Source organism: Nematolebias whitei, chromosome 4 (assembly GCF_014905685.2).
Source record: "Nematolebias whitei isolate Nwh7 chromosome 4, NemWhi1, whole genome shotgun sequence".
NCBI classification, from domain to species: Eukaryota; Metazoa; Chordata; class Actinopteri; order Cyprinodontiformes; family Rivulidae; genus Nematolebias; species Nematolebias whitei.
This window is the reverse complement of record NC_056501.1, coordinates 33,257,456-33,273,006: the sequence shown is the minus strand read 5'-3', so window position 1 is coordinate 33,273,006 and position 15,551 is coordinate 33,257,456. Positions and strand designations below refer to the sequence as shown.

The 15,551-nt window shown below is 39.9% G+C and overlaps 1 protein-coding gene across 1 annotated transcript in view; it reads right to left on the bottom strand.

Annotated features, from left to right (window-relative positions):
• tenm1 (teneurin transmembrane protein 1) overlaps window positions 1-15,551 on the bottom strand; it is a 439,293-nt gene that overhangs the window by 215,170 nt on the left and 208,572 nt on the right. Inside the window, exon 7 of the mRNA XM_037675401.1 lies at window positions 12,849-13,051. Within this exon, the coding sequence (XP_037531329.1) occupies window positions 12,849-13,051 (203 nt within the window). The remainder of the gene's footprint in view (window positions 1-12,848; window positions 13,052-15,551) is intronic.

The window sequence follows — 15,551 nt, the reverse complement described above, 5'->3', positions numbered from 1 at the left end:
TCTACCTGGATTATTGAGCATGCATCAGAATATTTTGGAACTACAACCAAGTTTCCTTTTTAGTTTTCTTAATGGGAATTATACATTATTTCTTGCTACATAACAAATGGCCCCACAACAAAAAAAAGCAAAGAAAAAAAACAACAGTCCCTTAAAGCAGAAACCACAATGCACTAGTAAATATATAAATGAAGAACTGCCAACAGTGCCATTAAACTAACTGCTAGAGATGAATTACATTCATAATACACCTCAAGAGTCTGTTAATAAAATCTGTTTTCAAACCGCCTTATGACTCTGAAATATAAGTTTAGCCTTGGTTTAAAATATTATTCTAAATAAAAATAGACGCCTCTCCAGGGAGGTTTTACAGGCATGTCCAACTGGGAGGCTACCCCAGAAAAGACCCAGGACACACTGTCTCTTGGCTGTCCTGGCAATACCTTGAAATCCTTCCAGAAGAGCTGGAAGAGGTTGTTGTGGAATAAGATGTCTGGGCCTCCCTGCTCAAGCTGCTGCCCCCACCCCCATCCAACTATGGAACAGGCGGAAGATAATGGATGGATGAATGGATGGACGGGTGGACAGATGGACAAAAGATGTAAATCAAAATGTTAGGATAGATTTTAAACCAGTTTCTGACAGCATTTTACTCATAAGTGGTATTCTTGCCTAAGGTTGTCATGCAATTAGAAGCTTACCCTAGTCCACTAGTCTAACAAAATATCTAAAATGTCAACAGAAAACTAGATTAAAATGGGGCAAAATTTAGTCTACAAGTCAAATGGTTAATAGACATTTAAAATGAGATGTAGACATCCAATTTAGCTGAGACAAAAATAAATATGCAATGTCAATGTTTTGGATCAAACTCAAGACCTCAGTATTATCAGCCTTTCTTGCATCTCAGAGAGCTAAGTAGAAACAAAGTATTGGTGGAATGATCACAGTTTAGGAACAAGTTGTCAGTCTGTTGGCACATCAGTTAAAGTCACAAATGGAAATTATTACCATTTTCAACTCAGTACTTTCTGACATTCCAGAAGCAACCTGCTGTCAGCACACAGCTATGCAATGTTTCTGTGACAATTTAAATAAATCTGTCCTGTTTCATGTTTTATCCACGAGTAACTACTACTGTCTGAATGTAGGAATAACGGTGAAAACTCTAAATGTATGGACACTGACAGACAAAGGTAGAGAGCTGACTGACATGATGCAAAGAAGGAAGGTAGATGTTTTATGTGTCCTAGAGACCAAGTGGAAGGGCAGCAAGGTTCACGGCATTGGGGCAGGGTTTACACTTTTTTACCATGGTGTGGATAGAAAGAGAAATGGAGTAAGGGTGGTTCTAAAGAAGGAGTTAGCAATGAATGTAGTTGAGGAGAAAAGAGTGTCAGATAAGGTGATGTGTCTGAAGGTAGAATTAAAAGGTCAAATTCTAAATGGTGTCAGTGCTTATGCGTTATGGAGTTGGATGTGATGTGGAGGATAAAAATAAATTTTAGGAGGAGCTGGATTAATTGATAGAGTATTCCCAGGAAGGAGAGAGTGGTGATCAGGGCAGACCTGAATGGAAATGTTGGTGAAGGAAACAGAGAGGATGAGAAAGTGATGGGTAGGTTTGGTGCCAAGGAAAGAAACCAAGAAGGAAAGATGGTGGTGGATTTTGTCAAGAGAATGGAAACACTTCAACGCTTCATCCCAATAAGTCAGCACTTATTTAAAAAAAAAAAAAAAGCAGAACGTAGAGGGACCTATAAAAGTGGAGAAAGGAGTACGCAGGTTGACTACATTCTGTGTAGAAGAAGAAACCTGAGGGAGACTGAAGATCGTAACATTTTGGAAGGGGAACGCGTGGCCAGACGGCATCTGAAGGTGGTGTGTAGAATGACTCTTGTTGTGAAGAAGAGAAAAATAATAAAATCAGAAAAGAAGAGCAAATGGTGGAAGCTGAGGAGAGAAGAATATTGTGAAGAGTTCAGGAAAGAGCTGGTTGGTAAGAAAGAGTTTCCAAATGACTGGACTACTACAGCAGCAGTGATTAGAGAAACGGGTAGGAGGGTACTTGGTGTGTCATCTGGACAGAGAACACCGGTAGATGATAAGGGAACCTGGTGGTGGAATAGTGAAAAGCAAGAAGCTTTTCAGAGAAATAGGTTAGCCAAGAAGAACTGAAGAAAGTAGACAAGAATATATTGAGTTGCAACATAGAACAACGAGGGAGGTAGCTAAGACAAAGTAGAAGAAGTATAAGGTGTATGGGAGGCTGGACACAAAAAAGGGCGAGAAAGATAAGTCCAAATTCAAGTCAGGTTTATTGTCATTCGCATCACATGTGGTACATGAGGTGGAACAAAATTATGTACACAGGGTCCCAGTTACACCCAAAAATAGCAAAAATGTAAAGTGTAAAAAGAAACCGTATATAAGGATCTTAGATATCCACTAAGATATACACTAAACGAACGCCAAATGGCACGCCAAAAGATCTAAGATCTACGCTAAACACTAATAATGCAAAATAATACATCATAACAACAGCAGCACAAAAATGAGTTTGTGGTGAGCGGATGGGTACAAATGAATACAGCAGAATGAGATAATCAGCAGCATGAGATCAGCAGCATGGCTAACCAGCAGCACAGATAAGTCACACATCACCAAATAAAGTGGCATTACGGTGATTTGACTTGATTTTTTTTTACTTGTACCAATTGGCAAGGCAGAGGGATCAGGCTGGAAAGGATGTGCAGCAAGTTAGGCTTGTTAAATATATGAATGGCAATGCTCTAACAAGTGAGGAGAACATGGTGGGAAGTTGGAAGGATTAGTTTGAGAAGTAAATGGATAAAGAGAATGAACGGGAATGAAAAGTAGAGGTCATAGAAACTGTGGACCAGGAATTGGGAAAGATTAGTGAGGGTGAAGTTTGAAAATCTCTGAAAAGAATGAAAAAGGGGAAGGCAGTAGGACCTGATGACATACCAGTGGAGGTTTGGAAATGTCTTGGAGAGATGTCAGTGAGGTTTTTGACTCAAATATTCAATGGCATACAAAGTATTTGAGGTGAGAATATGCCTGAGGAATGGAGGAGACAGAAACCATCTTATCACCATGAAACTGGTTGGCCCACTATGCGAGTGTGCAGCTTGTGGGACTGAGTTTGTTGTGACTCTTCAGACTGATGAAGTCCTTTGGATGAAGGATGAAATATCTCAACAAAATAATAAACCACCCAGATGACATGACTGAATTTTGCTGTTTTTTTTTTTGTGGATTATTGAGCATAAACTTTGATGAATGGAGGACAAGTGTGCTGGTGCCCATTTTTAAGAACAAGGTTGATGTGCAAAGTTGTGGCAACTACAGGGGAATTAAGTTGATGAATCACACAATGAAGATCTGGGAGAGACTTGTGGACGCTAGACTTAGATGAGAGGTGACAATTTGTGAGCAGCAGTATGGTTTCATGCAGAAAAATAGCACCACAGATGTAATCTTTGTTTTAAAGATGCTGATGGAGAAGTACAGAGGGTTCAGAAAGAACCCTTTGTGGATTTAGAAAAAGTATATGCCAGAGTGCCGAGGGAGGAGGTGTGGTATTGCGTGTGGAAGTTTGGAGTGGTAGAGAAGTATGTTAGACTGGTACAGGACATGTATGAGGACAGCAGGACAATGGTGAGATGTGCTGTAGGAGTGACATATAACTTCAAGATGTAGGTGGAAGTGCATCAAGGATTGGCTCTGAGCCCCCTCTTGTTTGCTCTGGTGATAGACCGACTAACAGATGAGGTCGGGCAGGAATCCTTATGGACTATGATGTTTGAAGATGGCATTGTGATCTGTGGTGAGAACAAGGAACAGGTGGAAGAGAACTTGGAGAGGTAGAAGTATGCATTTGATAGAAGAGGAATCAAAATCAGCCATAGCAAGACAGAGTATAGGCAAGTGAGTGAGAGGGATTCATTCAGAACAGTGAGGCTAACTTTGTGACCTCTTCACAAAGGTGCAGGACTTCAAGTACTCGGGGTCCACTGTCCAGGAAAATGGGGAGAGTGGTAAAGAGGTGAATAAGAGAGTCCAGGCAGGATGGAGAAAAATTTCAGGAGTGATTTGTGACAAAAGGGTGTCAGCAAAGGTCAAAGGAAAAGTTTACAAGACAGTGGTGAGACCAGTTATATTGTATGGTCTGGAGACATGGACAAAAAGACAGGAGAAAGAACTGGAAGTGGCAGAAATGAAGATGTTGAGGTTCTCCTTAGGAGTGACAAGGCTGGATAAGATTAGGAATGAGCTCATCAGAGGTACAGCACAGGTTGAATAAATGGGAGATAAAGTTAGAGAGGCCAGACTGAGATGTTTTGGGAATGTTCAGAGGAGGGACTGTGGATATTATTAGAACAGTATATAGATATTGTTACAATCTTAGAAAGATGTTTGAAATGCAGCTGCCAGGAAAAAGACAGAGGAGATATTTGGATGCAGTTAGAGAGGATATGCAGGTATTTGGAGTGAGGACAGAGGATGCAGAGGAAGAGTGTGATGGAGAAAGATGACTTGCTGTGGAGACCCCTGAAGGGGGAAAAGCCAAAAGAATAATAAAAACTACCTCTGTCTCCATTTTAAGCTGCAAGCTCAATAAGGCAAGATTTTATTTTATTTTTAACACGCTGTATAATTGTAATATCAGCAATAGGTTAAAAGTTCTTGGATGTTTAGACCCCAGATCAACCCTAATCAATTAGTGGTAAAATGCCAGATGGTGCTTTCTGGGATTTGGGGTCTTGAATATTTTCAGGTGTTTCTGTGTTACGGCTAAAAGCAGTCAAAATTTAGATGGAGACATTAAGAGCTAAATAAGACCTACAAATGCCTCATTGTTGAAATTGCTCAGATCATAAGGAATCCTGTAGTTTATGAACACACACAGTTTTTTTTAAAAGCTAAAACACATAAATCTGATCATCTGTTCAAATGTCTCAACGGGCTCTTTGCAGGTCATCTTAGAAATCCTTCAGTAAACACGGCTCAGCAGTGCTCCTGGCCATAACGCTTTTTAACATTTTTATTGAAATTAGCAAATGCAAAATCTGATTATTATGTACTCTTTGTCACTGTTGACAACAACTGTGCATATTCCACATAGCACCTTGCAGTCACGTCAAGTGCAAAAATAAAGAGATCCTCTGGCATGTTGGAAGACCTCCTTTTCTGAGGGTGATTTGTGCAAACTAAGCACTAATAACACACCAAAAAAAAAAGTAAATGCTAAGTGCCAATAGCAAAATGGTATTGCTTGTACTTTTTCACAATATTTTTATTTCGACTTTGGCAGAAATTATTTGCAACTGTAGTGAACCAGATGACCTGATGATCTGACCCTCATCTGACCCTGATGACCTCAAATCTACCAGATGGACAGAGACTGTTATTTTCATTGATCTGAATAAGTCTGAGCCATCTGATGACTTTCTTTCTTGAATTAATCAAGCAGAAAAGACAATCCTCTATAATCATTACTGTCTTACAAATGTTTTGATAATCAAATTGTGTTAGTTTCACTCAATGCTTACAGGTTGAAAAGAACTACTCATTTTTATTTTACATAAACAGTAAGTAATGATTTTTGTTCCTCATTCAAAGAAGAAATCACCTGAATATGCATTTCTTGATTTTCTGTCTGAAATGAGCTAAGCTCGTAAGTATGTGAAAGGTTGGTTTTCGGTCAACTAAAATGTTTACCGAGAAAGATGTCATGTTTAAACTTTTTCAGAAGATTACCAAGAGTTGACTCCACGAAGTCTGCTCTCCTGCAATAATCTCTCTGTCAGTTGTTAAAACAATCTCATTCTCTGACCTTGGCTTAGATAACATCTTACGTCACAAAACCACTCCTCTTTCTGGTCCATCCACGAATCAGAAAGCTCTGAAGTAAACTCGGAAGTAAACTCATTTAAAATGTGACAACTTCCCGGTTCTGGCTGAGTGCAGTAGATTCCATGGAGTGCAGTCGGTTCCAAGAGATTCCAGAGTTAGAGTTATGGAGAGTTTTGGAGTTGGAGTCTGAGAAGATCTGAAAGAGTCTGAGAGCTGCTGACAATGAAGAGTCAGAGTTGCCGAGAATCCAGAGACGTTTTGGGATTATAATTCTGTTTTGAACTAACCACGCACGACTCTCCAAGGATTTTAGCTGTTCTCAACGGAGACGCTGATATCAGTCTGAAGGATTCTTACTGAGGTGATCTATCGTCAACAAGGTAACGGTTTCTTCTTCGACTAAAGTGTACCTGGGACAAGCTGAGATACCTGATGGGAGCGTGCAATTTCTGGTCAAACAGATTAAATTCCCTCACATATTTCTCTGTAGGATAAATCTCAATTTCCTCTGAAACTCACCTCTCTCTCATAAATCAGTACAGATATTTTTAGAAATATCTGAAGCAAAGTCCTCAAATCACCGCCGAGTGATTTGAAGTTCAATATTTGTGAAACTTGTCTGTTATTATTTTCATATTTTGCCAAATTAATGTAAATGTTTGATGTTAAACTTTGATTCTGAAAATAAATGACTCCATTCATTTGATGGGTCAAAGGTAATAACGTCTCTCGTTCGCATTTCTGTTAAAATTCAATGCACGACATTACAGTCAGAAAAATGAAGAACTCGTGAATATAGTATGCATATAAACGGGGATATATTGTCATACTACAACAAGTGACACGTATCACGTGACTCACTACACAACAAAAGCAACCTCCTCATCAACACCCACATTGAAACTAAATATACATTATACCTGACTCTGCCATCTATCTATCTAAATGGTTGTCACAGTTAAAATAAATAATTAAAAAAACTCAAAAATGATCCCACAAGTGAAAGCTTACTTTATTTATTTATTTTTTTAATAATGGTTCATGGGAATTTTGAACGGTACTAAACTGGAGAGGCAAGTGAGACTGCAATGTGAACCTTAGCTTGTTAATTACCACAAAAAGAGGAGATTCCGTTTGTTTGATTTAAGTTTTTTAATCATCCTACAAGATCAGGCAAATCATGTAACTGAGTGTTTCCTTAACTGATGAAGCCTTCCGGATCGAAGGTAAAACATTTCAGCACAAAAAAAGAAACCGTCCAGATCACCTGACTGAAAAATGTTGGATTGTATACCTGGATTGTTGAGCATGGACTTTGTTGTTTTCAACCAGTTTGACACGACTGTCAACAAGGAAGAGGGCTGGCACAAGAGGAGGGGGCGTGGCAAAGAGACCATCTTAGCACCAACATAACTGGTTTGTTCCACTTTGGAGTAAGCTGTTGGGGGAAGAATCAGTTTTGTGTTTTGTGTTTCCTTGACTGATGAAGCCTTCTGGATGGAAGGTGAAACGTTTCAGCACAAAAAAAGAAACTGTCCAGATGACCTTACTGAAAAATGTTGGCATGTAACTGAGTGTTTGTCAATAAGAAAAATGTCTCGAGTGCATTTTATTTAAACTCTCATAACGTAATTATTGAATGTATATCTACAAACAAAAATCTTTTAGAGTGAACCTAACTCAAGATGTCAATCAGAAGAAATCAATCAGAATTGCTGTAACTGTAAAAGTTACAAATACCGAGTTAAACATCTGGACTGAGCGTCATCTCCAACACGTACAGGTAGTAAAACCGACGACTGCAAAGTGACGAGGTTATCAGCTACTATCACTTCAATCTTTGACTCAACTTCTGTAAAACTGATTAAGTTATAGTCTTTAATGTGTACGCTAATGCTGATTGGCTGTGGTGGCCATCTTAAACTCCAAACGTTAGTACATTGTAGAGCTACATCCAAAGAGTACTTTTTTTCGGGCTGCAGGAAGCCGTTTTTCTTAAAAGATATTAACACATACACCCATTCACACAACCACAGACAATTACATGATCGCTGACCTTTCTTTGCAGTGGGTGATAATAAATTTGTGTTGCTCATGCTCTCTCCATCTTCATCTCTCCCTACAACCCTCAGCTCTCTCTATTCCTCTATCCATCCTGAGTCCTCCTTGAAGAATCAACCCGCACTCAGTTTCATTCCCCCCGAGGGCTTTGTGTCACACTAATGTCAAAAACAACTAATTAGACCTCTTCATGAAGACAAGAGCATGAGAGTGTTGATGTTAAAAAGCAGATAACAGTGCTCGTGTGTCTTTGCATTTACGCTTGTTACACAGGATCATGTCACTCTATAAAGTGTACAGTGTGCATCTGTGCTTTAAGACAGAGGAATAATAGTTTCCTTGGAAAAACAATCCACACTTTCAAAGTCACTTAGAAACACGGTCTGTCCCTTTAGGGAGACTTTCATCTTCTGAATATTTTTTTCAGTTGGAGAATTTGCAACATTTTCCAGCACAGCCTCTACCTGGTGTGTGGGAAACTCAGCTTTGATTACTTTGCTTAATTGGAGGGAATGAAAAAAGGTAGAAATAGTTTTTCATCATTTGGTACATCGTGTTTTAACACAGACGAACTCACAATTAAATTGTTCTCATTTGCATATTTGTTGTTCAACCCTCCTCCCCACCCACCCCCTTGTCAAAACAGGTTTGAAATGGTGATTCACTCACGGCTCATAAGTGTTACCTGTTAAACTCGAAGATAACTATCCATGCTCAGCTGCACTGACATATCAATCTGACTGTTATTGTGTTCTCATAAATTTGCCTGACAAACATGCGTAAATACAGTTTATGGGCACCTGTCTGACTACAAATCAATATTTCCAATTGTGAGCGACAAATTGTTTTGCATCTGCCAAAGTGATGCAGAATAATTGTATTCCAAATACAAAAAACTATAAAAGGCAGTCCTATCGGGACAAAAAGAGGAACCTAAGTTGACATTTTTGAGCAGTCATGAGAAAAACAAAAGCCCACCCTCTGTTAATTCTAGGGTTTTATGTTTTTGGGCCTAATACAATGTTCTGCTTTTTATCAAGTTCTAAATTTATTTAAATCTAACGTCAAGTGTATAAAAACACACAACATAGTCTACCATGTAGCTATTTATTACATGAAAACAAAACTAAAATAAATATTATAATAAATATTTATTTTCTGTACATCTCACATGGTTGTGGAGGAATTTTATCCCACACTTTTTTAGACTGCTGCTTCAGTTCATTGAGATTTGATGATTTTATTTTCTGAACAGCTCTCGTAATGTCCCACCACAGTACCTTAGTCAGGGTGAAGTCTGGCTTTGACTTGCAACACCTTGATTTCACGTACAGTACTTACTTACAAAACTTATAGTACTTACTTATTTACAGTACTTACTTACTTACCATACTTACATTACTTACAGTACTTACTTACTTCCTTATAGTACTTACTTCCTTACAGAACTTACAGTACTTACTTACAGTACTTGCTTACTTATGTACTTACAATACTTAGGTACTTACTTACAGTATTTACTTACAATACTTAGGTACTTAAAGTACTTTATTACAAGACTTCCTGACTGACGGATTGATTTTGTCTAGTGGTGCGCAGCACACATGCGCTAGTTAAAAAAAAAACTAGAGGTAGCGCTCCATTTCCCTCACGCTGAGCTGCCCCCCCCCCCCCCCCCCCCCGGGCAAATATCATGGGAGAGATATGAGCGCCTTGCCAAGGCAAGTAATGTAGGGGAAACACTGGATGACCTCACATTTGACTCTAGATGGGTTTTTTTTTGTCTACAGAGGATTTTGCAGTCGACTGGAAGGTTTTCAGTTCTTGGGGCTGCAAAACAAGCCCAAATCATAATCCCTCACCACTGTGCTTGATGTGGTTTAAGGCTGGGAACAAAAACATTTTTTGCACCACAGACCAGCTTTACGCAAGACAATGTTTCCACGGACCAACAGTAGTGGGGTGAGTGTGAGATGTCTCATGCAAAACAAAACATGGTAAACTGCATTAAAACATAATTTAATTATTACATCTATAATTCCAATATTGTAATATTATGATAAATGCAGTTGGACGATGGCCAGTCCACCCCACAGCACAATGCTCTGGTTGGTCGCCTTCCATCAACAAGCCAATTTTGTCTGCAAAAGTCGAACCGTGAAGTAGCGAGGAACTACTGTACATTTAAATATTTTTTATGTAATTGCAATTTTATTATTATTATTTTGTGATTTATTAAATAAAATATCCATCCATCCATTCATTATCTTTTACCCGCTTCTTCCATTTTGGGTCACGGGTGTCGCCGGTGCCCATGTTCAGCAATCACTGTGCAAGAGGCGGGGGACATCCTGGACGGGTCGCAAGTCCATCACAGGTCCACATAGAGACAAACGAGACAAACAGCCATTCACTCTCTCACTCACACCTAGGGACAATTTAGAGTTACCAATCAGTCTAACATGCATGGTTTTGGTCTGTGGGAGGAAACCGGAGTACCTCAAGAAAACCCACACATGCACGGAGAGAACATGCAAATTCCACACTGAGAAGCCCCCAGACTGGGATTTGAACCAGCAACCTTTTTCGCTGAGAGGCAGCAGCTCTACCAGTTGTGTCACCGGGCTGCCCCTTAAATATAATATATTATTTAATATAATAAAACTACTGAGCAATGTGGTTTGCCCCTGAATAAAAAAAACTCTCAGTGCAGACACATTTGCTCAAGTGTTGGCCTTCAGTACTTATTTCTGACCTTTTTTTCCACATTTTTTTCTTTAAAAAACTCCAAAGCCTTGTCTTCTAATGAAGGATGCTTATTCTCCATGTAGCCAAACTGCTTTGAAGGTTTTAGGGCTTCATTGGATAGCCAGTCACCTTTTTCCCCTTTTAAAAGAAGCTCCCATGTTTTGTTTACTTGTTTTTACTATTAACTTTGAGAGCTCAGAGGTGCATGAAAAAAAACATGCAACTGAGCCAAACACTTGCAGATGGAAGCTGTATAATTTAAAAAATAAAGTAGCATACAGACTAACAGAAATAGAAATAAAATCAAAATAACACTTTTTACTTTTTTCCATGTGGTCTAGCACCACATGAGCCAAGGCACGGTGCTGGTCCCACTGTTTTGTTTTCAATGACCATGGTCCTGTGAATTATGGGTAAACATTTCTACTTTAGTCTCATTTATACAAAATACATTGTTTGATAAGTTATGTGGTTCATTCAGATGAAAAACAAAGTCATGCTGCCAAGTCCCAGCCATGTTCCTGCCATGTTCATGTCATGTTCCTGCCATGTTCCTACCATGTTCATGCAATGTTCCTGTCATGCTTTTTCCATGTTCCTACCATGTTCATGCCATGTTACTACCATGTCCATGCCATGTTCCTGCCATGCTTCTGCAATGTTCTTACCATGTTCATGCCATGTTACTACCATGTGCAGGTCATGTTCCTGCCATGCTTCTGCCATGTTCATGCCATGTTACTACAATGTGCAGGTCATGTTCCTGCCATGTTCCTACCATGTTCCTGCCATGTTCCTGCTATGGTCATGCCATGTTCCTGCCATGTTCATGGTATGTTCCTGTCATGTTCCTACCATGTTTACTTCCACGTTCCTACCATGCTTCTGCTATGTTCCTGCCATGCTTCTGCCATGTTCATGCCATGTTCCTGCCATGTTCCTACCATGTTCATGCCATGTTTATGCCATGTTCCTACCATGTTCCTGCCATGTTCCTGCTATGGTCATCCCATGTTCCTGCCATGTTCATGGTATGTTCCTGTCATGTTCCTACCATGTTTACTTCCATGTTCCTACCATGCTTCTGCTATGTTCCTGCCATGTTCCTGCCATGCTCATGTCATGTTCCTGCCATGTTCATGCCATGTTCCTGCCATGTTCCTTCCATGTTCATGCCATGTTTATGCTATGTTCCTGCCATGTTCATGCCATGTTCCTTCCATGTTTACTACTATGTTCCTGTCATGCTTCTGCCATGTTCCTGCCAAGTTCATGCCTTTTTATAGATAAGAGGCTTTCGCATGCAACCCATCCAAACAAGTCATGCTTGTTATGTATTTTTGTTAACTTGCTAGCCGATGCCTGATGTTTTTTACTCGTGCTTTTGATTATTTTTGTAGAATGACATGAATAAATAAAGTTTGTGAATTATATTTCTACCATTTCAGCTTTAGTAGCAGCAACAGCTGCTTTCTTAAAGTTATTAATATTATTAATAGTAATAGATCTTTCCTTCCTGACATTGTGTTAACACAAACTCGTAAGCTCCAGAACAGCCAAAGCTCCTGCTTTTATAGAGGTGATCAAACTGGTAATGATCAGTTAATCAAGTGCAATTGATCAACGGCTCTTGGCTGCTACTTCTTAAATTCTGCAGAAGCAGCAAGGATACACCATTTTTACTTCATTTTTCTTTTAATAAAATATGACATTCTGTTGGGTTTGTATGTAAAACATTGGGTAAATTTAATTAATTTAGTAATCTGTAAAAAAAAAACCAAAAAAAAAAAAACCAAAGGATAACTTTCATCATGCCCTGATATTTAAAACTCTAAAACTGACTGTCTTTTCCGCATGACTGAATTCTAGAAACAGTTCACTTAGATCAAGAGTTTTAGTTATTTAGTCCCTTATAATAAAACGTCCTTGTAGGGGAAAAAAAATTGCTTTTTTGTCTGTAGTTAAAATATCTTTCTTTAAGATTTTGATTGGAATACAAGTACAACACCATGCAACCATCTCTACATGTAAGGCCAGTGTCAACAACACTTGAGTGTAGATGAAAAGACAAAAACTGGACAAAAAGAGAGCATAAGTGTGGACTGAATCAAAACAGCCCATCTGGATGAACAGCATGAAGCAACAGGAGCGATCTCTACCTGTGTGTGCGTGGGTGGGATGTTCCTGCGTCCGTAGACCCCCAGCAGTGCGTTATGTGAAAGTGAGAGATTGAACTTGATGTAGGTCGGATGGTGCACAGTCATATGAAACCTCCAGAAGAGTCCTGGTGGGATTGCCTGGCTCTGCTGCGTCCCAATGTCAATTTCGCCACGGTCAATGGCACGGCCTCTCACCCACTTCTCTGCAGGTAAAAAAGAATAGGTGTTACTGTTCACATCCAACATATTTATCAAGGTGGACACGAGTCTGATTCAGTATCAGAGGGAGCAATTAATAACTAACCTGACATCCTATATCATCAGCGTGATCTGCAACCCAACTAATTAAGGGAGACTGAATAGACGTCCAAATGACTGAGCACTGGTTTAGAAAAAAAAAAAAACTACTTTCCAAGACACAATGCTTTGATGCTCTTTTGAACACACTGTGCATGAAGATAAACTGCTTTGGAAAGGCAGTGTTTGGTCTGAAAACTGTCTACCAGGGCTTTGTCGTGAGCTATATTAGCATCGCCTAACAAGAAAGAAAGATGGGTGGGTTAGCACGTGTGTTTCAAAGAGAAGAGAAAGCTGTGGAGGGGGAAAAGTGAGGAAGACACGCACACACACATGCATTCACAAACAGCACGCAGAGATAGTGTCTTGAGTGAGAGGTTGTCTTTGTCTGAGAAGAGAATAGGTCTTTGCAACCGTCCCTTGGCCATCAGCTCCTCTCCTCTCCATAAGCCTTTATCAAGTTCCAGGCCTGAGTCTTTTGTGTAGGTGGGGGGTGGGGGGGTGGGGTATCTCCAGCCTTTTTTGTGTTGGCCTTTATGGAGAGATATATCTCTGCTTCTAAACTAAGATGGAGGAAATATGTTGACAGAGGGGAGCTGGCCGATCGTTACCACCACAAAGGCAGAGGAACAGTTAGGGGTAGATTCATGGACGAGTCTGCTCACTCTCAATCTATAACGCCCGCAGCTCTACCACTCCATTATGGCGACACCATGTGCACCCACAGGCCAGCCAGAATATATCACATGTCTTGTCACGCAGAGAGGGAGCTCAATGTGCCGGTGTACTTGTCAGCCATGCTGGAAGTGGCTTAAGGAAAGACAGTGTGGGTTTGTTAGACTTGGGTTGGCCTATCCAACACTCTGGTTTATCCATCCATCCATTATCTTTACCCGCTTCTTCCTTTTACGGGGGGGTGGGGAGGTGGGGGGGCACAGTTGCCCATGTCCAGCTGTCACTGTGCGAGAGGTGGGGTACACCCTGGAAAGGTCTCCAGTCCATCAGGGACACATAGAGACAGACAACTATTCACTCTTTCACTCACACCCAGAGACAATTTAGAGTAACCAAATCAGTCTAACATGCATGTTTTTGGTCTGTGGGAGGAAACTGGAGTACTCGAGAAAACCCACACATGCACGGAGAGAACACGCAAATTCCACCCAGAATGGCCCCCGGATGGGGATTTGAACCAGGACAACCTGCTTGTGAGAAGCAGCAGTTCTACCAACTGCACCACCGTGCTGCCCCACTCTGATTTAGACTTTTAACATACGCACAAAGTTTAATCAAACCACGTCAAACATGCTTCACATGGAAAATAAAGTTTGGACTTGTAGACCATTCTATTATGCAACCAAAAGGAGTATCAAAGGAATAAGAAGAAATTTGGGTATCAAAGACACCCCCAAGTGTAATTAAAAACTTTGGCAATGCCCACGTTTTGCATTATATACCTAAGTAATTGTGGTTTTGAGTCTTGTCTCATCATTTTACACTTTAGAATATAAAAATCTAGTAAATATGCTGAGGTACAAAACAAACACACAAATGAATTAAAAAAGCACTGGGACTTGTGTGCTAAAATTCAGCAGATTAGTAGTGACAGTTTCCATTTTTGCAGTCATGCAGTCATTTAACTCACCCCTTTAATAACAAAGTGTTTTAGTTTTTACATGTATAGTGTGAACAATTGCAAATAAAAGTTTCACTTTTTTCATTATAGTCTTCAGTCCTGAATAAACAGTAATCCCTGTGCATTGACAGTGGAGGGTTATGTTGTTGTGATAGTAATTTATTTCGAACATAATCTAGAATTTAGGTCAGTTTTGATTTGTTTGTTTGTTTTGTTGTTGTTTGTTTTATATGATTGTGATTTATTTTACTCTTGTGTTTAGTCTCTAAGTTTTAGTTTGTGGTGTCTGTATTGTTATTTTTCTCTGCTCACACGATCTTGGTTAGTAGCACACCTGACACAACAGAGGATGCAATTTCCTCTGTGGTCCACACTGCGCTCAACCACCTGGAGCAGAAAAACTCTTACGTCCGTATGCTCTTTGTGGACTTCACATCCGCCTTCAACACCATGATCCCCCAAACCCTGATGGACAAACTATCCACACTAGGACACAAAGTTTGTTTTCTCAGTCATCCAGGTATATAACAACAAAAAAGGTTGAATCATGTCATCTGGACTTCGTTTTTTTGTTAAAAAGAAACGTTTCGCCCCTCATCCAAGAGGCTTCGTCAGTCTGAGGCCTAGCCATCTGGTATTACCCAGAAGCCACCCTGACTCTTGTGTTTCAAGCCTGCCTCAGATACCCCTGAAGTCTGGCCTTTTCATTAATGGTTTCAAAAACACAAAGTTTGTTTTCTCAGTCATCCAGGTATATAACAACAAAAAAG